The sequence below is a fragment of the Cherax quadricarinatus genome, chromosome 50 (assembly GCF_038502225.1).
Source record: "Cherax quadricarinatus isolate ZL_2023a chromosome 50, ASM3850222v1, whole genome shotgun sequence".
Lineage (NCBI taxonomy): Eukaryota > Metazoa > Arthropoda > Malacostraca > Decapoda > Parastacidae > Cherax > Cherax quadricarinatus.
The window spans coordinates 12,883,148-12,911,089 of NC_091341.1; the positions used below are offsets into that span (position 1 = coordinate 12,883,148).

The window sequence follows — 27,942 nt, forward strand, 5'->3', positions numbered from 1 at the left end:
GAGGAGGAAGAGCCAGGGGGGTGGGGGAAATTTTGAGGCGTGGAAAATGAAAGGGGGAAGACAGCCGGGATTGATGGGGAAAAAAAGAAATGAAAGCAGGTGGGGATATAGTTTTGGAGTGGTTTGGGGAATTATTTAATAAATGTATGGAAGAGGTAAGGACCTAGGATTGGCAAAAGCATGTAGTTCCTTTTATAAAAGGCAAAGGGGGTAAAGAGGTGAAAATTTTAGGGGATAAGTCTGTTGAGGTACCAAAGTGTTGGTGAGTTATAATTGAAAAATTGAGTAAGACGGAGAATAGGATAGCAGATGAACAAAGGGGGCTTTAGGAAAAGGGAGGGTGTGTGGACCAGGTGTTTCAGGAAACATATATGAACAGTATTTAGATGGCTAAAAAAGGTCTTTTTGGCATTTAGGATTTGGAAAAGGCGTATGACAGGGTGGGTAGGGGGGGAATGTCAGATGCCAAAAATGTAGGTGTAGGAGGTAGGTTACTGAAAGCGGGAGTTTTTTTAAATAGGGGGCCCCAGATAAGAGGAAAAAGGAAATTTTTTCCCCGTGAGGCCTTAGACAAGGGGTTTTGATGTCACCGTGGTTGTTTAAATATTTATAGATGGGGTTGTAAAAGAAGTAAAAGCGAGGGTCTTGGGAAGGGCGGGGGTTAAAAAATAAAGAATCACACAAAAGGGGGGTTGTCACACTGCTCTTTTCGATGACACTGTGCTTGGGGGATTCTAAAAGCGAGAGTTTGGGGGATGTTTGGAGGTGTGCAAAAAAAGAAAATTAAAGGTGAATAAGGAAAAAGTAAGGTTAGAGGGTAAAAAAAAGATTAGGGAGAAAGATTAATATCAGATTGGGGGGAAGAGAGGAGGGGGTGAACGTATTCAGATATTTTGGGGGGGATGTCCTGGGTGGGTCTATGAAAGATGAGGTGAATCATAGAATTAGAGGGGAGGGATAAGGAGTCTGTAGACAAAAAAACTTTGTCCTTTGGGGGCAAAAAGGGGGAAAGTATGAGTATAGTTACCAACGTCTTTTATGGGGTGAAGGTGGGGGATGAATTTTCGGAGGAGAAAGGGTGGGGGCAGGGGGATGTCATGTCTGAGGGCAATTTTGGGTGAATATAATGCAAAATTTTGTTTTGGGAAATTAAGGAGGTGCGGGATTACCAAAAATGTTGTCCCGAGGGCTGAGGGGGGGAGGTGGTTGACATGGAAAAGAATGGAGCGAAACAGAATGACTTCAAAAGGGGATCAGTCTGTAAAGGAAGGGGGGAGGGGGCGGGCCCAGGGAAAGGGGTTTGGGGGGAGGGGGAAGGAGGTTTTTTTGGAGGGCTTGACTTTAGCAGGCATGGTGAGCGTGTTTGAAGGGGTGAATGGAGACAAAGGTTTTTTAAACTTGACGTGCGTTGGACACACACCTACACATCCACACACACCTACACATCCACACACACCTACACATCCACACACACACACACACACACACACACACACACACACACACACACACACACAACCTACACACACCTGCACCAGCAGCAGCTCTACTAGCTGGCCGCACATCATAACACACTAAAGGAACCACCTAATAAAAGCAAATTATCTCAGTCTCTCAGCAATATAAAATTTCATTATATTTTTCTAGCCCTAATATTCTACACCTCATGGCAACGAACCTCATTTTAATTTATATTTATCCCCTTTCATTGTTTCCATACAAAGTTTAAGATTTTCAGTTATATTTAATTATTTTTTTATAACTCGTCATTTATCTCGTCAAATTCACTTCTCTCTTGTATAGCTAAACTCTTTCATGTATTTGAAAATTTCGTTGCATACATTTAAAAATTTCTGCCTATATAACTGCAACATTTCTTTTTCTAGAGTAGTTTGTGCAGTTTGTAACTCTTCCTGTATTACTAATACATCTTCCCTAATATGTCACATTTTCATATTGAATAGTTTTATTAGTGGTATCTGATTCCGTATTTTTTTCCGTATTTGGTTTCATTTAGAGTTGTTCTCCCAGGATTCTTCTTGCATACTCTATCCTTACACTTGGCCACAGCCTCAAAAAAAATAGAATTTGATTACCTTCCGTTTTCAAGCGCCGTACCAAAGTTCCTCCCCCCCCCCCCTCCCTGTGAGATTAGAGCTTTTCATAAGTGTAGAAATAATTGAAAGAAAAATGTGCTAACATGAAATAGTTGCCTCTTCTTCAGTGGTAGAAACTTCCGTGTGGTGGTCACTACGGTATGCATCCCACACATATTTACCAAACTCGATTCTCGTCTCCCTATCGAAACTTCGCAATCTTTCATTATTTTGAGGACTTTCTCCACTTACTCGAGAATGAGAGAGATTTCGAGGCTGCAGTGCCTCTACTTAAGTGGTTACTTAGGTCTTTCTTCATCACATTGCTTCCTCCGATGTTTCTTCCTTTTTCACATTCCTCTTACTTCCTCTCTCTTTTCTTTTGTCTTTTTTTTATACTTCCTCTTCACCTTGCTTCCTTTTCATCACCCTGCTTCCTTCCCTCGGGCATCCGTCACGACACTGATTTCTAAGAACCAAACGGCGGAGAGACTTTGGCAAATAAGTTTCTTTTCCATCATGTAAATTCACTCCGTCCTAATGGTCGTGATCGATGGGTACCAATTCTCTCTCTCTCTCTCTCTCTCTCTCTATCTCTCTCTATCTCTCTCTCTCTCTCTCTCTCTCTCTCTCTCTCTCTCTCTCTCTCTCTCTCACAGGGTTCTACAAGGTTAGGTTTAGGATTCCTAACTTTATTTACAAGCTAAGAGCTGTTACCTACATCAGCTCATTTGAAAGCCTTTGTACGTTATGAGATATACAAATAAGGAACAGGATTAAGTTGACTGTATTTCTTTGATGTCGTTGGGCTGTACAAACATGTTCCATGCACTAGTCAATCTCTCTGCATCTGACTCTCTCTCTCTCTCTCTCTCTCTCTCTCTACCTCTACCTACCTACCTGAGAAGCTGGAGCCTGAAACACTGAAGAATTAAGGGTTTCTTCCCGTCTTCATTTCCTGGAGTTCCTCTGGCTTTCACTCGAACTCCAGGTAAAACCTGAGTATCTTGAATGTTTGATGGTTGTCTATTTCGGTACTGCTGCTGGTGCCACGCTGTGAGGTCCCAGTCGAACTTTTGGTGTGGTGGACTTTTGTCGTCTGGTTCCACAGCGTATCCTCCATTAGGTGGTTTTTAGCTTGATTACCTTTTTTTTAAGTACCATTTGGTGCACACATCGGTACACATACTTTCCCACTGTGTGCGTACATCCTCACTGTATGTACACATTTCTTCACACTGTGCACAGTGTTCACGTACCTACACACTGTGTGTACTCCAGTTTAAGACCTCTTTACGAGCGTTCGGGAAGTGCTTCGAAGATAGTACAGTCAGATGATCATTATTATATTCCCTGGTGAGCCCAAAACTCTCATGGATGACAGTATATTCAGTGAATGGTTGAGTCAAGCAAGAACTACCATGAACATTAACTACAATACTAAAACTGATTTTATACAAACCATTATAAGTCAACCAATTTTTTTCCCTCTCGCGATTCAACCAAGCTAAATTACAGTTATAGTAATAATAATTAATTTTAGCATGATACAATATTTGTACAGAGATGGGTGACATTTAGTAGTGAGTGTCTTCTTTTTGATTATAATAATTAGTAGTGAGTGCAGTAAGCCCATAAATATGCAGAACATTTCGGGTAAGCTTAAGCTTAACTTAATATCCAGTTACTAATAACTGTTTGTTTACAAGGACACTAAGGGTATATAAACAACAAATTTAGGCATTATAAGGAGAACAAACAGACAATTATTATTTAAAGTTGGATTATGATTACAAGTGTAATGAGAGAATAAGAATATATAGGTACTTCTCAACGACCGAGTTCCGCTCCTAAGAATATGTTGGTAAGCGAAGTGGTCGTTAAGAGAGAAGCCGCCCCTTACTGATATTTCAAGCATGCTGTACGGGTAGTGGGTTTGTCTCAACCATCTTTAGATATTGCTTTAATGTCACCATTGCACTATTTATTTAAAAAACAACAACAAAAAGTAAATTACGTACACATACAGTACACTGGTTGGAGAGCTCGTCGTAAGTCCGAGCGGTCGTTAAGCAGGTAGGTCGTTAAGCACCTGCATAGTTTTTCACATATTTGTGATTGAGAGAACTATTTGTCATATTTAATACATTTATCATATTTAATTGTTATTAGGATATATTAAGTTTTTTTTTTTTTTTAACAGTGGCCTTGAAGCTGCACCTCTGGTGAAGGGCTCTTGATTTAAGAAACTGGATCTGTATAATCCCTACGGGTTTAGCGCTCCCCATGATAATTTGAAGGTGCTTGCGGATAGAGACTCCAGAGACTTCTGGTAGGAAGTTCCAGATTTTGGATCCTGTTATACACATTCGTGGAGAAGCGCTAAACCAGCATGCATAAGTTTAGAGCCTGGGGAAGCAAGGGGCGAGCCAGGAAAGAGACTAGCTCTTAATTCCACGTATCAAGAGCACTTGACCAGCATAAAGGTGCACATATTCCCCCCCTTTCCCCTGTTGATCCAAGGAATTAAAGCTACTTTCCCATTCTCTTGATCAAAGCTGATTTAGTCCCATTCTTGTAGGGCGGTTTATGACCCTGCGGGTTTATTGCTTAACCATTATAAAAAAAGTTTTATTTTTTAATTTTTTTCTTCATTTTTTCCTCGTTTTTATTTGCATTTTAATTCTTTTGTGGCCTTGTCATATATTTCTCTGCTCTAGTCTCTGCCTATCGCAACAGCAAGCAATATCCCTTAACAAAAAAAAAGATCTTTACCGTCTTTAATTTTGACCTGGCCGGCTACATACAATGGACCACCGGTAACCTCTTTGCATTCATGGCCACAAAACGCAAGCAATAGCTGCCCTTAGAGACAACAAAACAGGTTTAAACCTTCTCGCCTCTCCCCCCCTCCTCCTTCCTCTATTGCTTCCAATTGTAATATAATTCTCATTTTTTTCCCCCAACCCTCGCTCGCCATTGGTGTTGTAACAAGCTGCTTTTAAATGCAGACGATCAGAATCTTGAAAGAAAGACGGGGGATTAGTTGAGATATAAAAAGGCAAGTTTTGCTTTTGTTTTGGTGGTGGCTCGGGTCATGATTCGACTGCACTGCTTCGGTGGTGGTGCTTTGGTTGTGGTGTTCGACTGTACAGCTTCAATTGTGGTGTTTCGACACGGCTTCGGTCATGTTTATTCCAAGCTATGAAAGACTGATTAGCCAAGATTCGATTTATCCTTTATCCGTCCTCCAGCCATAGTGTTCGATTATCCAGCTCCGGTCATCGCACATGCCTATACGGCTCCCGTAACAGTGTTCGACTTATCCAGGTCCAGTTAATGTTCGATTATCCGGCTCCGGTCATGGTGAATTATCCTCAGACTGCCATCAGTGTTATTAAAACCGGCGATGTGAAAAATACGGACCAGAAGCCCAGGTGACGCACGTCAGGGTAAATTCCTTTCGTGTTGTGTGTTTGAGTCAGTCATTCAGTCTCTCTCTCTCTCTCTCTCTCTCTCAATTTTAACCTGTTTTTCTCTTTCAACATCTTTTTCTTTCTCTTTCACTCTTCCTGTCTTTCAGCTTCTCGCTTAGCTGCTGTTGTATTTATTCTGCATCTCTCTAGCTTTCTTCATATATTTTCCTCTTTCGTTCTCTTCCTCTCACCTTTCCGCTCTTCCCATCCTTCATCAACCCGTTCTGCCTCTTTTCTTTCCCTCTTCTCTCCCACTGGCACCCTCTCAGACGTTTCATCACCCCCCTCAGTTCCTACATGGGATGACTTGATGCCGGTCGACACCTCTAATCCAAGGAAATGGAGCTATTCTCCCCTTGGACTGACCTGATTACCCCCCACAATTTCCGGGCGCTCTATGACACCATCCAAATAAATACAATACCCTCCTGTTCAATCGAAATTTCAGATTTTCCATCTCTCTCGTCCTTCTTTCATTTCCTGCCGCTCTTGCAGCCTTCCTTTCATCATCTCTCCTCTCCTTTCCCTTTCAGCTTCCTTCCCAGCCTCTCTCCCTCTTCTCTCCCGCATTCTCTCCGCCTTATTGATCTAGCCCACGACAGCATGAGGACCCGGAAATTAAGTAAATGTCAGGCCAAAGCAAGAGTGGAGTTGGTGAAATATTTAGCTAGAGCTGCTCTCGTGTCTGTGTGTGTGTGTCTGTGTGTGTGTGTGTCTGTGTGTGTGTGTGTCTGTGTGTGTGTGTGTCTGTGTGTGTGTGTGTCTGTGTGTGTGTGTCTGTGTGTGTGTGTCTGTGTGTGTGTGTCTGTGTGTGTGTGTCTGTGTGTGTGTGTCTGTGTGTGTGTGTCTGTGTGTGTGTGTCTGTGTGTGTGTGTCTGTGTGTGTGTGTCTGTGTGTGTGTGTCTGTGTGTGTGTGTCTGTGTGTGTGTCTGTGTGTGTGTCTGTGTGTGTGTGTCTGTGTGTGTGTGTCTGTGTGTGTGTGTCTGTGTGTGTGTGTCTGTGTGTGTGTGTCTGTGTGTGTGTGTCTGTGTGTGTGTCTGTGTGTGTGTCTGTGTGTGTGTGTCTGTGTGTGTGTGTCTGTGTGTGTGTGTCTGTGTGTGTGTGTCTGTGTGTGTGTGTCTGTGTGTCTGTGTGTGTGTGTCTGTGTGTGTGTGTCTGTGTGTGTGTGTCTGTGTGTGTGTCTGTGTGTGTGTGTCTGTGTGTGTCTGTGTGTGTGTGTGTGTGTGTGTGTGTGTCTGTGTGTGTGTGTCTGTGTGTGTGTGTGTCTGTGTGTGTGTGTGTGTGTGTGTGTCTGTGTGTGTGTGTCTGTGTGTGTGTCTGTGTGTCTGTGTGTCTGTGTGTGTGTGTCTGTGTGTGTGTGTCTGTGTGTGTGTCTGTGTGTGTGTGTCTGTGTGTGTGTGTCTGTGTGTGTGTCTGTGTGTGTGTGTCTGTGTGTGTGTGTCTGTGTGTGTGTGTCTGTGTGTGTGTGTCTGTGTGTGTGTAGATCTGTGTGTGTGTGTGTGTGTGTGTGTGATGTGATGTGATGTGATGTGATGTGATGTGATGTGATGTGATGTGATGTGATGTGATGTGATGTGATGTGATGTGATGTGATGTGATGTGATGTCTGATGTTTGGGATGTGTGTGTTAAGTGTATGTTAAGTGTATGTGACTATAAAGTTTAATTTTCATATTTTGACCAAGCTCTAGTGTCCGCTACTTATTAGCTAACCTGATCTGTAATTATCGTATTTCATTTTGAAGCCATGAGCTGCTCCAGTTTCCATGTCATTTCGGTTTATTCCAGTTCACTACAGCCTTGAGGCTGCAGTGGTACTTGCTTATTTCCTTATTATTGTTTTCTCGTGTAATCGATTAATCTGTAGGTATCGTACAGCGTCTGTCATTCTCACTCTGCATATTATGAATTTATAATCTCTCAGGACCCGACAGTGGCATAGGGTCCACTTACGGATAGCTTCTCGATGTCTTGTATATTTTTCAGAGTATCTTGTACACTGTGATCATGTCTCTTGACTTCAACGTCGCAGCGCACCAGCACCGAACAGGTCTCTTGGTTAATCACAGCCTGATTAACCAGGCTGTTATCACTCGCTGCATGCAGTCCAACGCACGAACCACAGCCCGGCTGGAATGGAATTGATTTGACGAACTTGTGTTCTCTCTTGAAGATTGCCAAATGTTTGTTGGTAATTTCCCTTATGCATGAAAGGAGAGCCTTGGAATAGTCGAGGAACTCTGATACTACTCGATTTCTCACTTAGTGTACCCGTTGAGCCCCTACTTTTCATTGCAAGTACTGTACTCTGTCTACCAAGTTTTGAAATGAAGTGATTCTCATGTACTGGGTGGGCCCAATCTCTCCTGGATTTTCGGGATGTAAATTATGATATACTTTTCTCGCCTGTATTCCAAGGAATACAGCAGAAGAGGCTTCAAACATTTCCAGAAGTTCGGATGCTTGATTGAACGTATATGGGAAGTCAAAGTTCTCTATTTACTAGTTCAATAATTTCACCTGCCCTAGAGGGCCGTTAGAATAGAGCAGTAATCCATCCTGGAGAGAACTGGCTCGAAGTGTATCGTCATTGGCTCAGAATCTAATGTTTGAAAGTTCTAGTTATATATCCTATCATTTTGTTTACACTAACAATAAAATCATTGCTGTGATCTTTGAATGCGAATTCTTCTGACATTATTACTCCGACAGTTTCACACTTGGAAATTTCACTCCTTAGAATGATTTAGGTTTCTCCTGAACTCAGTTTCTTCCATAACGGTGTAAATGAAACGTGACCTCATTGAACATCATATTGTTGTCTGAGGCCCTCTGAAAGACTTGATTCACATCCGCTTGAAGATTCAGCGTGTTTCAACACATTGAATCTTCACAGTGAAATTCTGATGTTATCAGCGAAGAATGTTTGTAATATTGTTTGTTCTTATCTATAACTCGTATAAGAATGAGGAACAAATCTTTACTGTGGCAGTCTCGGTAGTTACTTTGTTAACTACTACTACTACTAGTCTGGGTTCTATTTTTTAGGAATTAAATATCCATCTGCCCATTTTTCCGCGTAATCCTCTTGCACGCACTTTGTGTGCAAGGAATCTCTGACCGTTGCATTTTTTATTCGTGTTTTTTTTTTCTTCGAGGGGAAGTTTCCTGATGGTAGTAAATGGCTCTTCTTCCAACTATTTACTAGCTGTTGCCTTTTATATTCTGTCCCGCCGTAATTTTTTTAAACGAACCTGGTTCTCAAGAACCTACGAGACCTTTTGAGGCCGTTTAGAAAATTAATCTTGAAAGCTACATCAACTTTTACCGAAATCGTTTGAAAAATGGATTCGAGAACCCCGCGACGTTTTAGAAGGCCATTTAGAAAAAACGGTTTTAAGAAAAACCCACAACCTTTTGGAGATCGTTTAGAAACACATGAATCATTTACAATTAGGCTTTTTTTTTTTTACATAGACACTCATGAGTGAAAAGAGTATGACAACAGCCGAATCTGAAAGATGGATGTCCAAATGTTGATGTGTGTACTAATTTTTGTACAAAAGTCAGCGCTCTGCACAACTACGACATAATGCCTGATGTGCCAGTGGAGTTGGTGGACGGAGCCATAACACATATTTTGAGTTACTACGGCATCTATATAGCTTAAACATCGTGTTTGGCTTCAAGACGAAACTTAGATTTTGTTCTATTAATTTTCGTACGGGGGAGAAAAGTGAGGAATGGTGATTTACAAGGATAATTGCCCATGGTGCTGTCGCATTACTCGACGTAGACCATGTATCTGCTTAATGTATACTGCATGTTCTTCCATCATGTAATTTTAGCACAGAATACGGTAGCTCCCCTTCTTTACAGTTTCTCACCGTGTAACACTCACAAATGGGACAGTTTCACACTGTGGATGCTTCCAACATGCAGTCTACATATTCAATAGTTCTACATATTCAATAGTTATAGTTCACTGCTAAAATTCAGTTAATTAATATAAACCACATTCTTTCACGCACAGGGACGGCCACTACACCGAGCCAACATTGTGGAAAGTAAACCCACACTGACGCTGTTGCAGCTGGACTACCGCGACGCTGGCCTCTACACCTGCCTCGCTTCGAACTCAGAGGGAGATGGGCAGAGCAACGCCGTCGCCCTACATATAGACTGTGAGTGCCTGGCTGCCCAGAGAGCATGAAGGGAGGCATAGAGGAAAGTTTCTCCACCTTATTTTAACTGGATGTAGAGTTTGGTTAGTAGTTTGCCTAAACATGTGGACTGGCAGCTGTGAGTGTCCCGATTATAGGTTTAGCTACAAGGGCAAGTAGGTGGCAAACTGATTTAATCCAATTCAGCGGACAAGTCCAGTTCCTTGCATCAAGAGTCCCTTGAGAGGTTCGAAGGCTGAAGAGTTCCCAGATAAATGTTTAGTTCGAAGACTTAGGTGTTCCAAGTGGAATGTTTGAGGTTCGAGATAAAAGTTTAGTTAAAAGATTTGAGTGTCCCAGGCTAAAGTATAATTCGATAGCATGGATGTCCATGATAAGGTTCAGCTCGAAGGCTTGAATGTCCCAGATTAAAGCTTAGTTCGAGGGCTTAGGAGGGTCTCAGATTAGGGTCTACCTTTAAGGTTAAATGTCTCAGAAACTTTATAAAGGTTGATTGAGCGAAATTGTCATGTTTTCAGATTTTAACAGCTCAGCCTGAGATTGTACACAAGGATTTTGTTTTACATTTTCCCTGAAACATTTATTTTTAATGGTTATATACTTTTTAATCGTATATTTTCGTATCTTTATATAAGAGACAGCCGAATCTTACCCCTTTTCTCAACATAGTTATATTTATAGTTGTCTATAATTAGTTAATTATAACTAGCAATATAATGAGAAGACTTTACTGAAGTTTGCTATTACCGACCATCACTCTGCTTTTTTTTTGAACTCCCTTAAACTACTAACTCAATCTTAAGATTTGTTCTTCACACTGCTAACTAGATTTAAAAAGAAAAAATCCCAGCATCGCACACATGATCAAAAACCTTTCCAGCACCACTAACAAGACCTAAGACCTTCCTCTGCACTACTTAACAAAATTAATACCTCGTATTACCACTGCCACCACCACCCCCAAGAACTAAGACTTTTCCCAGTACCACTAACAAGCTCTAAGATTTTCTGCACAGCATGAGCAAAGCTTCTCCTCACATCTCTCAAAAGAATCACCTTTTGCATCATTACCATCACACAAACGCTTCTCCTCCTGCCACCGAAAATGCTCAGACCATTCATTCATGCTGTTAAAAGAAGGAAGAAGAAAATATTTCTGCCGAGGGCTTTTAGCGACACTTCTGATGACGGGTTCTCTATCTCCCTACTACGGATGTCAACTGCGTTATTTTATTTATGGGGAAGCGCAAAATCCATAGGGGGAAGGGGTTATTCAACCACTGGGAAATAAGGAATGGAAGGCAATCGTCAGGATTTATTGAAGGAAGTGAAGATTATCACAAGCTTCCTGAATCAAGATCCCCTTTGATGGCCTCAAGAGAATCCGTTCTTAAGAGCTTTCTGCCCACAAACTGGAACAAACCCAGCAACCTTCTTTTCGCAGGCATATTATTTCACACACCTAAATAATGCACTATAGTCCCTAATCTAGGTAGAAGTAGATAGTTCAGCCTATAGCTTCGATGTGAACCTCAAGATTCTCTGTTTCCCGTGAACTTCTATGCATAAGTGAATTAGCATTCACGTTGGTTAATTTGCATAATAGCAATGAAACAATAATTCATCTAATTTTCTGTGTCAGATGCGCCCGTGTGTGAGTGGGAGGGTGCTAAGGAGGTGCTAGCTACTGTGGGAGAGAAGGTGGAGATGACTTGTCGCGTGAGGGCGTCTCCACCGCAGCTCTCCTATACCTGGGAAAGTGTTATCTTCACCCCTAACATGGAACAGGTAAGCTAATCGTTCTAATTTGAGAGCAATCAAGCAAGCCAATGTCTTTCTGCCGACAAAAGTTAGGGAAAGGCGAAAGTTGCCGGAAAAACTTTCATTGGGAGAACGTTACACTTTGTGTAGAGCTTTACCAAGCCATTACTTGATAAAGTTTTACACAGAGCGGAAGGGTGTTCCAATAGAAGCTTGTTCACAACGAGTTTTTCTTCACCAACACTGAGACTAATGGAGCGAGTACATAATAAGTAAAACGCTGTTTACAATACTGGGTGACTGGCGAGAATTTTTGTATTAGTGGTGACTTAGCACTTGTGGGATAGTGAAGAATAATTATGAAGTACCATAGAAAGAATGTTGATGTGGTGATTTCAGCGATGACTATTATGAAGTTTTATAACAAAAAACAATATTGATAGCACTGGGAATTATGACCAGATTAATAGGTGTGTGTGTGACGTTCCACAGGTACGTTCGCCTCTACATCATCAGGACACTGGACTGACATCAGTAGGGTGGGCAGTGGCTGATAACAGCAGTAGTGGGGCTCAGAGGGCAGAGTGTCAGCCAAGTAATGATGTGGGACCAGCTGACCGTCCCTGTGTCTTCACCATCCTCCTTGTGGGTGAGTGCTGATCTTTGTGAGCGAGTGCTGACTTCCTTGTGGGCGTGTACTGCTTTCCTCTCCTTTCGCGTACACCCTTGCGAGTGAACTCTTTCCTTATGAGTATTGCACTTTTGTCCCTCCTTGTCGGTGAGAGCCGCTTTCCGGCTCTCCTTGTGAGCGAGTACCGGATTTCTACTGTCCTTGGCAGTGAGTATTGCCTTCCTGCCCTATCCTGCCCCTTTCGTGTGAGTGAATTCTGGCTTTGTGTTCCATGTTGGCAAGTTCAACCTATCTGGCTTTCTTAGAAATTCGTAAAAATACATAAATTGTTTATCTTGCACTAAGTACGAGTAAGCAGGTTCATATTTACAACTTTGAGGGCTATGTGAGACCTAAATCCACTTTTAGACAGAGACAAGAGTAAGAGGTTATCTGTAAATTTCGACAGGCAACTAAGGTCCTCTTTCAAAAGAAGATGACCTCTTCGGGAGATAAAAATAAGCAGAAAATCTGTTATAATTTCCTTCCCCATGTGGTTTTTTTTAAACTTGTCTTTAAGTGATCATTACACTTTGATGGTTTTAACACTTGTGTCGAATTATCTTAACTTCCTAGGGAGATCAGAAGAGTAAGAGAAACCTTCGAAAGTGACAAATACAAGGTGTGGATATTACCGTTAATTTAGGCTAATGTTGACTGTAATAATAAATTCCAGAATAGATTAATGGGCGGTTTGAAATAGTTTCTGTAAAGTTAATGCTTCGACATCAGAAAAAAAGTAATTTTCTAATGTCTTCAGCAATAAAACTCTTTACTCCACCATTAGTCTGCCCATAATTTATATCCCGCACTAAAATCCTCGCATTTCTGGAAGTTCATAACACGAATAATAAAACTTTCCTTAGGTTTCTACTTCACTCTCTCCTCTCCCTCATCTCACTCCCCCATCTCTTGTCCAAACAATCTAAAAAAAAAAAAAACTCGGGATGGATGCTTCACGTTTATGGAGACTACGGCTAATTCCATCATGGCTTTCGTAACACGACGCACAACGCCAAGCTCTAAAAGGCTACAGTCCCCCTTACCTCACATTAAGATCTCTGATATCCTCATTTGTATCGACTTCCACGCCCGTGGTCATAGAGCCACATCAGTCGTCTCAGCAGCACTACTCCCTCCCTCTTGCAGTGACTCAATCAACCCTGCCATGAACCAAAGGCTCGAAATATGCCTTTAACTCTTCCCATTATTTATTTACCTCTGTCTTTTTCCCTCGTCTTCCCTCTTTCCTTCTTGCAGAACTATATAACCTTTATAGGTTTAGCACTTAATTTGATTATTAATAATAAAAATAATCCTGCTTACAACTTTCTTGGTCCCCTCCACCATTCTTAACTGCTTTCCCCTGTCCTTGTGGGTTCAGCGCAGAGTTATGATTGTAATAATACTTTTCCATCATGTTCGCTCTGTGAATATAGATTACAGTGTTACTTTCACATTACCTGTTAGGATCGAGTATATGCTCGTGGTGTTTCTTCTTCAAGAATTTATTTGTTTTATATTTTTTTTTTCTTCCCGTTTTCTTATTTCAGCAACTTATTTCCTTCCTCGGCTCATTGCAGAGCCCAGCCCCCTGAGGTATATTATCAACCGGCTCATTGCAGAGCCCAGCCCCCTAAGGTGTACTATCACCCGGCTCATTGCAGAGCCCAGCCCCCTGAGGTATATTACTACCCTGGTGGAGATAAATGGTATAAAATGACAGTATAATGTAAAATGACAGTATAATACGATTCTTATTGACTAAGTTTCACCCACACAGTGGGATTTATCAAGTAGTAAACAGATCTGTTTGTAACTTGATAAAGCTCACTCTGGGGGCGAAACGTCGTCAACATAGGATCGTATTATATATTGTCTATTTTTTCACTGTCATCCAGGGATGAGAATAGCAATCGACTAACATGTTACAACTGTTAACTGTTCCAGGAAGTATCGACCCCTGATCAAGAACCATGAAATGAGAAGAAAATTTAGAAATATGATCTTTTAAGAAACACAGAGAGCATAGCTGAATGAAACTTGAAAAGTTTATGAAACTGAAAAGTTTATGAAACTGAAAAGTTTATGAAACTGAAAAGTTTATGAAACTGAAAAAGTTTATGAAACTGAAAAAGTTTATGAAACTGAAAAAGTTTATGAAACTGAAAAAGTTTATGAAACTGAAAAAGTTTATGAAACTGAAAAAGTTTATGAAACTGAAAAAGTTTATGAAACTGAAAAAGTTTATGAAACTGAAAAAGTTTATGAAACTGAAAAAGTTTATGAAACTGAAAAAGTTTATGAAACTGAAAAAGTTTATGAAACTGAAAAAGTTTATGAAACTGAAAAAGTTTATGAAACTGAAAAAGTTTATGAAACTGAAAAAGTTTATGAAACTGAAAAAGTTTATGAAACTGAAAAAGTTTATGAAACTGAAAAAGTTTATGAAACTGAAAAAGTTTATGAAACTGAAAAAGTTTATGAAACTGAAAAAGTTTATGAAACTGAAAAAGTTTATGAAACTGAAAAAGTTTATGAAACTGAAAAAGTTTATGAAACTGAAAAAGTTTATGAAACTGAAAAAGTTTATGAAACTGAAAAAGTTTATGAAACTGAAAAAGTTTATGAAACTGAAAAAGTTTATGAAACTGAAAAAGTTTATGAAACTGAAAAAGTTTATGAAACTGAAAAAGTTTATGAAACTGAAAAAGTTTATGAAACTGAAAAAGTTTATGAAACTGAAAAAGTTTATGAAACTGAAAAAGTTTATGAAACTGAAAAAGTTTATGAAACTGAAAAAGTTTATGAAACTGAAAAAGTTTATGAAACTGAAAAAGTTTATGAAACTGAAAAAGTTTATGAAACTGAAAAAGTTTATGAAACTGAAAAAGTTTATGAAACTGAAAAAGTTTATGAAACTGAAAAAGTTTATGAAACTGAAAAAGTTTATGAAACTGAAAAAGTTTATGAAACTGAAAAAGTTTATGAAACTGAAAAAGTTTATGAAACTGAAAAAGTTTATGAAACTGAAAAAGTTTATGAAACTGAAAAAGTTTATGAAACTGAAAAAGTTTATGAAACTGAAAAAGTTTATGAAACTGAAAAAGTTTATGAAACTGAAAAAGTTTATGAAACTGAAAAAGTTTATGAAACTGAAAAAGTTTATGAAACTGAAAAAGTTTATGAAACTGAAAAAGTTTATGAAACTGAAAAAGTTTATGAAACTGAAAAAGTTTATGAAACTGAAAAAGTTTATGAAACTGAAAAAGTTTATGAAACTGAAAAAGTTTATGAAACTGAAAAAGTTTATGAAACTGAAAAAGTTTATGAAACTGAAAAAGTTTATGAAACTGAAAAAGTTTATGAAACTGAAAAGTTTATGAAACTGAAAAGTTTATGAAACTGAAAAGTTTATGAAACTGAAAAGTTTATGAAACTGAAAAGTTTATGAAACTGAAAAGTTTATGAAACTGAAAAGTTTATGAAACTGAAAAGTTTATGAAACTGAAAAGTTTATGAAACTGAAAAGTTTATGAAACTGAAAAGTTTATGAAACTGAAAAGTTTATGAAACTGAAAAGTTTATGAAACTGAAAAGTTTATGAAACTGAAAAGTTTATGAAACTGAAAAGTTTATGAAACTGAAAAGTTTATGAAACTGAAAAGTTTATGAAACTGAAAAGTTTATGAAACTGAAAAGTTTATGAAACTGAAAAGTTTATGAAACTGAAAAGTTTATGAAACTGAAAAGTTTATGAAACTGAAAAGTTTATGAAACTGAAAAGTTTATGAAACTGAAAAGTTTATGAAACTGAAAAGTTTATGAAACTGAAAAGTTTATGAAACTGAAAAGTTTATGAAACTGAAAAGTTTATGAAACTGAAAAGTTTATGAAACTGAAAAGTTTATGAAACTGAAAAGTTTATGAAACTGAAAAGTTTATGAAACTGAAAAGTTTATGAAACTGAAAAGTTTATGAAACTGAAAAGTTTATGAAACTGAAAAGTTTATGAAACTGAAAAGTTTATGAAACTGAAAAGTTTATGAAACTGAAAAGTTTATGAAACTGAAAAGTTTATGAAACTGAAAAGTTTATGAAACTGAAAAGTTTATGAAACTGAAAAGTTTATGAAACTGAAAAGTTTATGAAACTGAAAAGTTTATGAAACTGAAAAGTTTATGAAACTGAAAAGTTTATGAAACTGAAAAGTTTATGAAACTGAAAAGTTTATGAAACTGAAAAGTTTATGAAACTGAAAAGTTTATGAAACTGAAAAGTTTATGAAACTGAAAAGTTTATGAAACTGAAAAGTTTATGAAACTGAAAAGTTTATGAAACTGAAAAGTTTATGAAACTGAAAAGTTTATGAAACTGAAAAGTTTATGAAACTGAAAAGTTTATGAAACTGAAAAGTTTATGAAACTGAAAAGTTTATGAAACTGAAAAGTTTATGAAACTGAAAAGTTTATGAAACTGAAAAGTTTATGAAACTGAAAAGTTTATGAAACTGAAAAGTTTATGAAACTGAAAAGTTTATGAAACTGAAAAGTTTATGAAACTGAAAAGTTTATGAAACTGAAAAGTTTATGAAACTGAAAAGTTTATGAAACTGAAAAGTTTATGAAACTGAAAAGTTTATGAAACTGAAAAGTTTATGAAACTGAAAAGTTTATGAAACTGAAAAGTTTATGAAACTGAAAAGTTTATGAAACTGAAAAGTTTATGAAACTGAAAAGTTTATGAAACTGAAAAGTTTATGAAACTGAAAAGTTTATGAAACTGAAAAGTTTATGAAACTGAAAAGTTTATGAAACTGAAAAGTTTATGAAACTGAAAAGTTTATGAAACTGAAAAGTTTATGAAACTGAAAAGTTTATGAAACTGAAAAGTTTATGAAACTGAAAAGTTTATGAAACTGAAAAGTTTATGAAACTGAAAAGTTTATGAAACTGAAAAGTTTATGAAACTGAAAAGTTTATGAAACTGAAAAGTTTATGAAACTGAAAAGTTTATGAAACTGAAAAGTTTATGAAACTGAAAAGTTTATGAAACTGAAAAGTTTATGAAACTGAAAAGTTTATGAAACTGAAAAGTTTATGAAACTGAAAAGTTTATGAAACTGAAAAGTTTATGAAACTGAAAAGTTTATGAAACTGAAAAGTTTATGAAACTGAAAAGTTTATGAAACTGAAAAGTTTATGAAACTGAAAAGTTTATGAAACTGAAAAGTTTATGAAACTGAAAAGTTTATGAAACTGAAAAGTTTATGAAACTGAAAAGTTTATGAAACTGAAAAGTTTATGAAACTGAAAAGTTTATGAAACTGAAAAGTTTATGAAACTGAAAAGTTTATGAAACTGAAAAGTTTATGAAACTGAAAAGTTTATGAAACTGAAAAGTTTATGAAACTGAAAAGTTTATGAAACTGAAAAGTTTATGAAACTGAAAAGTTTATGAAACTGAAAAGTTTATGAAACTGAAAAGTTTATGAAACTGAAAAGTTTATGAAACTGAAAAGTTTATGAAACTGAAAAGTTTATGAAACTGAAAAGTTTATGAAACTGAAAAGTTTATGAAACTGAAAAGTTTATGAAACTGAAAAGTTTATGAAACTGAAAAGTTTATGAAACTGAAAAGTTTATGAAACTGAAAAGTTTATGAAACTGAAAAGTTTATGAAACTGAAAAGTTTATGAAACTGAAAAGTTTATGAAACTGAAAAGTTTATGAAACTGAAAAGTTTATGAAACTGAAAAGTTTATGAAACTGAAAAGTTTATGAAACTGAAAAGTTTATGAAACTGAAAAGTTTATGAAACTGAAAAGTTCATGAAATTGAAAGAAAAGGCCAGCAATTTTCAATGCAAAACATTCAACACTTAATCCTTTTAGACTTGTACAACAGGACAGTTAGTCCAGTTTAAGCAGTATTTCGATATCCATATATTTGAAGGCTCTTTAAAAGCTTACCAGTACAGCATAAGTTTCACAGCTGCGTTAATGATGCCTTTCCACCGATAATTTGTTGATAATCGGTCTATATTCCCTTTGGGGTCTGTTTACACGTCTACTCTTTTCTTTTGAGGCTTGTATGAACATTAATCTCATCGGTCTATTGATCACTGTACGCTTAATTTATTTTAATCATTCTGAAGCATTTAAGAGTCCTTTTGATTTCATGTTTTGCATACGGATAGATGTATATTTTTTAGGCAGTATATTTAAATGAATTAAGAGCATCGTTGAAGCAATGAGGCATTATTATTTTTTTTATTTAGGGAGAAGCGTTAAATCCGTAAGGAACCCGTGGGAATGGGAATCAAGTTCAATCCTATGAAGGGAAAACAAAAGTTCAGATACTTGCTGATAAGTAAGGGATGTGCGACAAGTGGGTATATCTATTGTCGAAACGTTTCGCCAGAATAGGTTTTTTTTACTCTGTTAGGTAAAAGGACACAAGTGCAACTAATGTGATATTTTAATGTAACAACGTTTCGCTCTCCAGGAGCTTTATCAAGCCGTTACAGGTAACGGCTTGACAAAGCTCCTGGAGAGCGAAACGTTGTTGGTAATTTTACCAACATTAATTTTTTACTGTAATACAATCAATTGTAACCCTGGAAAGAGAAAGATGTAATTTTAAGGTGATCAATCCCTCGTCCGTCAACTTGTCCGTATTGAATGTTTCACTTATAATGTATTCCAAGTCTAATTCCTGGCATCAAGAGCCCGTCACGAATATCAAGGAACATCCAGTGAGAGGCAGAGGAGGGAGTGAGCCTTATAAGACCACATTACCCAACGAAGACTAACAAAATGTGAGCTAAAACCCGTATGGGTCATAAAGCCCTATGAGAATAAGGGAAGGAATCAACAAAAGGAAAAAAGCACTGTGAACAAAAGTAAAATATACATCAACAATATCTTAACTATTACTACATTATTAGTCTTTCACGAGGAATTCCATGAAAAGCTATTTTTTTTTTAAATTCAGGGAAAAGCGATCTCTCTCTCCATTGTGACCGAATATAACTACAGAAGCCATTCCTTTGCAGTGCATCCAATATTTTGTTCAGCATCTGCATGTTTGTTCTCTTGCAAGTCTTCCTATACAAAGCCTTTGTTCTCCACCCTTCGTATTTATTTCAGAAACTGAACATCATCTGCAAACAGTCGTACACATAAGTCAGTCCCCTCTGGTAGGTCATTTATATCAGAAATAGTAATGGTACCGATCGTCGGGGGACGCCTTCAATATTCTCTCACATTCTGAAACACCATCATATTCTTTCTTGTTCTTCGGATAGTTCGTGATCAACTAAGTTATTATTTTTTTTTCTTTAGCCCTGCCACAAGGAAGAACAACTAAAACTAAGTATTAAATCCTTTATAATAGCTGCAAGACCCTGGAGGTTTAGCTTTTAGTTTTGATTATAATAGTATATAAAATCCAGAAGTATACTGCCATCAAACCATTAATTTTAGTTTATCTTCGTGGTTCTGTTGTAGATTTCCAGTAGGCTGGGAGATTTCTAGTAGGCTGGGAGATTTCTAGTAGACTGGTAGGTTAAATTTCTATCCTTTTCCCGATGTCTTAATCAGACTCTTCCTGATTATCATTTCCAACGCACTAGTGTTGTTATCGGTGATTCTTGACCGTAAGGAGTACTTAATTTCCCCTATCTTCTAAAAACATGTTCATTTTCCCTATAATCTACCTTGTCCATAATTGCTATCGTAATTATGGACAACTGTCCTCAAAGATTTGTTAAGTCATACCGTGAATTAAGGAAAGATCCTGGACTTCACCTTACGAAAGCAAAGTAAATACGATAGTAATTATGGACAAGGTAGATAATAGGGAAAATTAGCATGTTAAACAGTGAAACTCACGCGTCCCTTAAGTACGTTGAGCATGCGTGTGTTAGCGGATGGGTTTTTGCTAACTTGGGTACTTGAAAACAAGAAGTCCCTTTCGCAGAAAACTGAAACCGCAGGTAAAACAGGTCTCCCTCTGTCAGACACCCTCTTCAGCCTATCTGAGGCTAAAATGTTTAAATCTTACCTGTGTTTATCTGTATGTTTTCATCGATCAGTGTTTATGGAACTTTAACATTAATCCAGTCATGTGTATATCTGCGCGTTTGTATTTTAACTACTTAATGTAGCGTGTGTTTCGGGGTGTACGAGTCTGGCGTTACTAACGTACGTACGTGTGTGTGTGTATGTGTGTGTGTGTGTGTGTGTGTGTGTGTGTGTGTGTACACGTGTACTCGCCTTAATGTACTCACCTATATGTGGTTGCAGGTGCAGTCACCGCTCCTGACCTCGCCTCTTCGCTAATCGCTACTTTGTATTCACCTAGTTCTCACCTACTTGTGGTTGCAGGGGTCGATTCAAAGCTCTTGGCCCCCCAACCCCTTCGCTGGCCGCTGCTAGGTCACTTTTCCCGCTCCATGAGCTTAATCATACATAAAGCTATGTATGGATCCTGCCTCCACTACATCACTTCCCAGCCTGTTCCACTTCCCGACAACTCTGTAACTGAAGAAATACTTCCTAACATCCCTGTGATTCATCTGAGTCTTCAACTTCCAACTGTGACCCCTTGTTGCTGTGTCCCATCTCTGGAACATCCTGTTTCTGTCCACCTTGTCGATTCCTCTCAGCATTTTGTATGTCGTTATCATATCCCCCCTACCTCTCCCGTCCTCGAGTGTCGTCAGGTCGATTTCTCTTAACCTCGTGGGACATACCCCTTAGCTCCGGGACCAGTCTAGTTGCAAACTTTAGCACTTTCTCTAGTTTCCTTACGTGCTTGGCTATGTGTGGGTTCCAAACAGGTGCTGCATAGTGTGTGTGTACTCACCTATTTGTGGTTGCAGGGGTCGATTCATAGCTCGTGTGGGTGTTAGTTACCATTTTGTCCTAGGCACATGTCGACTAGACACTAGGCCTGTTGTATATGAGTACGTGTGTGTGCGTGTATTCACCCATTTGTACTCACCTATTTGTGGTTGCAGGGGTCGAGTCACAGCTCCTGGCCCCGCCTCTTCGCTGATTGCTACTAGGTCCTCTCTCTCCCTGCTCCATGAGCTCTATCATACCTCGCCTTAAAACTATGTATGGTTCCTGCCTCCACCACATCACTTTCTAGGCTATTCCATGGCCTGACTACTCTATGACTGAAGAAATACTTCCTAACATCCCTTTGATTCATCTGAGTCTTCAACTTCCAATTGTGACCTCTTGTGTCTGTGTCCCATCTCTGGAACATCCCGTCTTTGTCCACCTCGTCTATTCCGCGCAATATTTTATATGTCGTTATCATGTCTCCCCTGACCCTCCTGGCCTCCAGTGTCGTCAGGCCGATTTCCCTCAACCTTTCTTCATAGGACAATCCCCGTAGCTCTGGGACTAGTCTTGTTGCAAACCTTTGCACTTTCTCTAATTTCTTGACGTGTTGACTAGGTGTGGATTCCAAACTGGTGCTGCATACTCCAGTATGGGCCTGACGTAGATGGTGTACAGAGTCTTAAACGAATCCTTACTGAGGTATCGGAACGCTATCCGTAGGTTTGCCAGGCGCCCGTATGCTGCAGCAGTTATCTGATTGATGTGCGCCTCAGGAGATATGCTCGGTGTTATACTCACCCCCAGATCTTTTTCCTTGAGTGAGGTTTGCAGTCTTTGGCCATCTAAACTATATTGTGTCTGCGGTCTTCTTTGCCCTTCCCCAATCTTCATGACTTTGCATTTGGCAGGGTTAAATTCAAGGAGCCAGTTGCTGGACCAGGCTTGTAGCCTGTCCAGGTCTCTTTGTAGTCCTGCCTGATCCTCGTCCGATTCGATTCTTCTCATTAACTTCACATCGTCTGCAAACAAGGACACTTCTGAGTCTATCCCTTCCGTTATGTCGTTCACATATACCAAGAACAGCACAGATCCTAGGACTGACCCCTGTGGAACCCCGCTTGTCACAGGCGCCCACTGAGACACCTCGTCGCGTACCATGACTCGTTGTTGCCTCCCTGTCAGATATTCTCTGATCCATTGCAGTGCCTTTCCTGTTATGTGTGCCTGGTCCTCTAGCTTTTACAGTAACCTCTTGTGAGGAACTGTGTCGAAAGCCTTCTTGCAGTCCAAAAATACGCAGTCGATCCACCCCTCTCTCTCTTGTCTTACTTCTGTCACCTTGTCATAAAACTCTAGTAGGTTTGTGACACAGGATTTTCCTTCCCTGAAACCGTGCTGGTTGTCAATTATACACTTGTTTCTTTCCAGGTGCCCCACCACTCTCCTCCTGATGATCTTCTCCATGACCTTGCATACTATACACGTTAGTGATACAGGTCTGTAGTTTAGTGCCTCATGTCTGTCTCCCTTTTTAAAAATTGGGACTACATTTGCCATTTTCCATACCTCAGGGAGTTGCCCAGTTTCAAATGATGTGTTGAAGATCTTTGTTAATGGCTCACACAATATCTCTGCTCCCTCTTTAAGGACCCATGGAGAGATGTTGTCTGGTCCCACCGCCTTTGAGGTGTCAAGTTCGCATAGCAGCTTCTTCACCTCCTCCTTGGTTATATGTACCTCATCCAGCACTTGCTGGTGTGCCCCCCTGTTTTGATTTCTTGGAGTCCTACTGGTTTCCACTGTAAATACCTCTTTAAATCTTGTGTTGAGCTCCTGACATACCTCTCGGTCGTTTCTTGTGAATTCCCCATCACCCTTCCTCAGTCTGATTACCTGGTCCTTGACTGTTGTTTTCCTCCTGATGTGGCTGTACAACAGCTTCGGGTCAGTCTTTACTTTTGATGCTATGTCATTTTCATATTGTCATATTTTCATATTGTTCATATTGTGTGTGTGTGTGCGTACGTGTGTGTGTGTGTGTGTGTGTGTGTGTGTGTGTGTGTGTGTGTGTGCGTACGTGTGTGTGTGTGTGTGTGTGTGTGTGTGTGTGTGTGTACTCATCTATTTGTGGTTGCAGGGGTCGATTCATAGCTCCTGGCCCCGCCTCTTCACTGATTGCTAATAGGTCCTCTCTCTTCCTGCCCCAGGAGCTCTATCATACCTCGCCTTAAAACTATGTATGGTTCCCGCCTCCACTACTTCACTTTCTACGCCATTCCACGGCCTGACCACTCTATGACTGAAGAAATACTTTCTAACATCCCTTTGATTCATCTGAGTCTTCAACTTCCAATTGTGACCTCTTGTGTCTGTGTCCCATCTCTGGAACATCCCGTCTTTGTCCACCTTGTCTATTCTGCGCAGTATTTTATATGTCGTTATCATGTCTCCCCTGACCCTCCTGTCCTCCAGTGTCGTCAGGCCGATTTCCCTCAACCTTTCTTCGTAGGACAATCCCCGTAGCTCTGGGACTAGTCTTGTTGCAAACCTTTGTGTGTGTGTGTGTGTGTGTGTGTGTGTGTGTGTGTGTGTGTGTGTGTGTGTGTGTGTGTGTGTGTGTGTGTGTGCGTGCGTGCGTGCGCGCGTGTGTGTGCGTGTGCGTACACGTGTACATGTGCATATATTCAAGCCAATATACGAGTGGATAAGTATGTGTTCCTGCCAACAATAAACGAGGGTTTATTGACCTCGACCTCCCTTCCCCTAGACGAGCCGAGTGAACTGATTGGCTGCCACTACCATGACGTCACCACTGACTCAGCCGGGGTCACCTGCTCACCCGGGGTCACCTCAGGTCAACTGAAGCAGACATATCATATTGAGGTAATTTATTTATTTATTTTTGTATACCTAACATTAACAGTTTTGTGGGAATTTTTTCACTTTATATTTTGTCTTAGTTCCTTTATTTTCTAAAGGTATTGCAGGCGAATCATTTAAATTGTATACTTCTGGCATTAAAGATGTCACAGAGCACTCAGCACTAGAGGTGTTACAGAGCACTAACTACAGGTGTTATAGGTATCACAGAATAGCTAAAAGCGTCAGAGCAATAACTACAGGTGTAACACAGCACTACAGGTGTCACAGAGCACTAACTACAGGTGTTACAGGTGCGTGAAGGCTCCACGGTGGTAGCAGCCTACAACAACACAGAGCCAAGGTTCAACATCACCTCGCTGGCTCCGGGGAGAGACTACGTGTTGTCAATGTTTGCCAGCCACGCCAAGGGAGGTGGTCAGCGAACCACCTTACTCATGAAGACTCACACTCCCAAGGCTGAACAGGTCGCTCCTGAGAGAGTCTCCGTCAACTGTGAGTGTATTCTCACCTGTTTTTGTTGTGATGAGGTGGGTGTGTCATATTTCTTGAGGTTTTTTTAGGTGAAAGTTCACTATGGACTGAGTTTATTTACTTCGAGGTAAACGGTGTAAATTTCAATAAATTAAATTTTATTTTTGCCTGTGACACGCTCGTCTTGGGGAAAAGCGGAGGAGAAGCTGCATACGTTGGTAAACGAATTTGGGAGGGTGTGCAAAAGTAGGAAATTAAAAGTAAACATAGGAAAGAGCAAGGTGGTGAGTGTATCAAAATATAGACAATGAGGGACTGGATATTAGACTGGAAAGAGAAAAGAGGAAGTAAATATGTACAGATAATTGGGAGAGGACTTGTCGGTGGATGGTTCTGTGAGAGATAAGGTGAACCATAGACACGAAGGTAAAAAATGAGTGGTGTATTGAGACCTCTATGGAGACAAAGGTGAGTGTACCGGAGTATTGTGGTACCTACACTAAGGTATAGGACATGGATTTGGAAGCCAGTGGAGATGTGCTTGATGGGCAATGTGTGGTTTGAATTTTATGCAGAGAATTCGGAGTCTGGAGATTAGGAAGAGCTTATGTAGAATAGAGGGTGTATGATTAATCAGTTAGTAATCCAATCAAGTCATAAGGTGATTCCTGTCCAGGAAACCTGCCAACCCATTTCCAGAACTGGGTTGTTTACCTCTGATTCCACTCAGGGCAGTGTATGTGGGTGCAGTGTCGTCGTATCTATGATGAATTGAAGGTCAGTGGAAGACCCCTGACATGAAGCCAGTGCCAGTAACATGCATACAAATGCGCATCAATAGTACTGTTAACAAGCACTTAATGTCGTGAGGTGTGGGAGTTTGTAGGTCGTTAGCTTTAGTCAGGGACACCGTGAGATACGTGTATGAGTCACTGATCTGAATCCAGCTTTTGTGTAGGACAGAAGCTGTGCAGTCGTTACGTAATATAGCAGTGAAGAGTAGTCTAATTCACGTTGTAAGGGTAATTAACGAATGTTAGTGTTCTTCGCTGCACTAGTGTAGGGTAAGTCGCTCTCTTTAACTTAACTTTTACATAAGAGTAGACCGGCGTGATTAGGGGAGGTTCGGTCACCTTCCCTCCTCATACACGTGATTTTCGGTGACTGGCGTGGGTAGGCCGAGTGCCCTGGTAGCTGGCACATTTGTCAATTTGTGTAGGATGAGATAAAAGTAATCGTAGATACTAAACTAAATTACTCTGATTCTTAGCTTAAATACACAAGACGTCGAATGGGATATTAGTCTATAGAGACTTCATCACTAAATTAGGCTTATAATTTACAGTTGGTAGAAGAATGTGGCATCTTCGAATGTAGGCATTGTATTTTCTGTCTACTCTCAATGACCGCATCTGGAGCTACATCCCTCCCATTCTGAATTTCACGGGAAAAAATAGCATAGGTTGAACTTATCCACAAAGGTGTGGGGTCAATAAAAGTGTTTTTCAGAGAACTGTGGAGGGGCTATTGAGGTGGTTTGGGCATTTATAGAGGAGAGAGAAAAATAATGACTTTGACGTATAACTCTGGGAAGGAGAAAAGCTTTGAGCTAGGGGGATGAAGGTGGTTTTGAGTGTTAGGTGCATGGACATACAACAGCCTTTTGTGAAAGTGTTAGGAGTGGAGGCAATCAGTTTTCATGATCTGACGTGTTGTGGAGTGTGAACAACGTAACATTTATGAGGTGATTTAGGGAAACCGGTTAGCCAGACTTAAGTCTTGTAGGTGGAAAGTCCAGTGTTTTGCACTCTGGAGGAGGAATGAGAACAGGCCAGCGTCAACACACTACCTTTCCTCTGAGAAAGCTTCCCTCTCAATCTACCTCTTGCTGCTCTGAAACGTTGCATAGCTCCTGATAATGCACTGAAACGTATGAAAGATCTTTAGCTGAAGATTTTCGTCCCCCCCGTGGTATGTCTTTCATGAGTATATAATTATATGTATATAATTATATATATATATATATATATATATATATATATATATATATATATATATATATATATATATATATATATATATATGCCGTGCCAAATAGGTAAAATTGGTCAAACAGCAAGAACTGATTTAAAATTAAGTCCTTTCTAAAATTTTCTCTTATACGTTTAAAGATATATTTTTTTCATTGATGTTAATGTAAAAAAATTTAATTTTGCACAAAAAGACTCTTAGAAAACTTACCTAACCTTATTCTAACAAGCGCAATTTATTTTAGCCTAATCCTACTAAACATATTTTAAAAACGTTTACGGTAATTTAATACTAAACAAACACAATGAAATATATTTTTTTCGTTAGGTTTAGAATGATTTTGGCGAAATTTTTGCATACACAAATTCTCGCTCGTCTTATATGGCAAGATGAGCGTTGCTATTTAGGCCAAAATGGCAAGTTCTGCCTATTCGGCACGTTATATATATATATATATATATATATATATATATATATATATATATATATATATATATATATATATATATATATATATATACGTGCCGAATAGGTAAAACTTGCTATTTTGACTTAAATAGCAGCTCTCTTCTTGCCGAATAAAGCAAGCGAATATTTGCGTATGCAACAATTTCGCAAAAATTATTCTGAACCTAACGAAAAATATATATTTCATTGTTTGATTATTAAATTATTGTAAATTTATCTAAAATATATTTATTTGGATTAGGCTAAATTAAAGTGAGCTTGTTATTAGGTTAGGTAAGTTTTAAGTTTTCTAAGGTTCTTTTGGTACAAAATTATTAATTTTTACATTACATAAAAAAAATATATCTTTAAACGTATAAGAAAAGAATTTTAGAAAGGACCTAATTTTAAATGAGTTCCTGCTAACTGATCAATTTATTCACTTGCATGTCTTACGCTTATTGTGCTTGAGAAAGAAAGGGGGACAGAGTATAGAGAAAAGTGGAGTTGGGGGCGGGGAGAGGGGGAGAGAGAGAGAGAGACAGAGAGAGAGAGAGAGAGAGAGAGAGAGAGAGGGAAAGATTGAGATTTAGTGTGTGAAAATTAAGGGCAGATTTATAACCTGTCAGTTGAAATGTGCGTTTCCTTCCTCAAGCAGTGAACACCCATGGCGAGGAGCCTGCACCACCAACGGAGACACCAAGGAACAGCGGAGGCACGCCCGTCAGCGTGGTGGTGTCTGGCGTGGTGGTGGGCGTGGTTGTGGGCGTGGCTGTGGTGGTAGCGGGCGTGGTCACGTGCAGGGCACGCCGGGGCCACGCCTCTTCCCCAGGCAAGACTCATCAATATCACAATGCCTCCAGGGACTCGCTGCTGGAGCTGCCCCAGGGTGCAATGTACCAGTCTTGCAGCAGCCATCCTTCCTGTGGTGAGTCCTGCACTTTTTGTGTTTGTATGTGTTTACATACAAATCAAGCCTCTACCACTCCTTGCACTGACTCTCACGGGTTTAGCTATTTGCATAAACAAATGACTATCAAATAGTGTTGCAACCAAAGAACAAAATC

At 39.2% G+C, this 27,942-nt stretch overlaps 1 protein-coding gene across 3 annotated transcripts in view; it reads left to right on the forward strand.

The window, feature by feature from the left end:
* The window catches only part of LOC128695329 (uncharacterized), a 525,149-nt gene that overhangs the window by 493,528 nt on the left and 3,679 nt on the right, over positions 1–27,942 (forward strand). For 2 of the 3 annotated variants that reach the window (XM_070095416.1, XM_070095418.1), the window contains 6 exons: positions 9,605–9,755; positions 11,398–11,543; positions 12,009–12,165; positions 23,811–23,926; positions 24,217–24,418; positions 27,531–27,803. In XM_070095416.1, coding sequence (XP_069951517.1) covers positions 9,605–9,755; positions 11,398–11,543; positions 12,009–12,165; positions 23,811–23,926; positions 24,217–24,418; positions 27,531–27,803 — 1,045 coding nt within the window. The remainder of the gene's footprint in view (positions 1–9,604; positions 9,756–11,397; positions 11,544–12,008; positions 12,166–23,810; positions 23,927–24,216; positions 24,419–27,530; positions 27,804–27,942) is intronic. The other variant, XM_070095417.1, reaches the window with a different exon arrangement.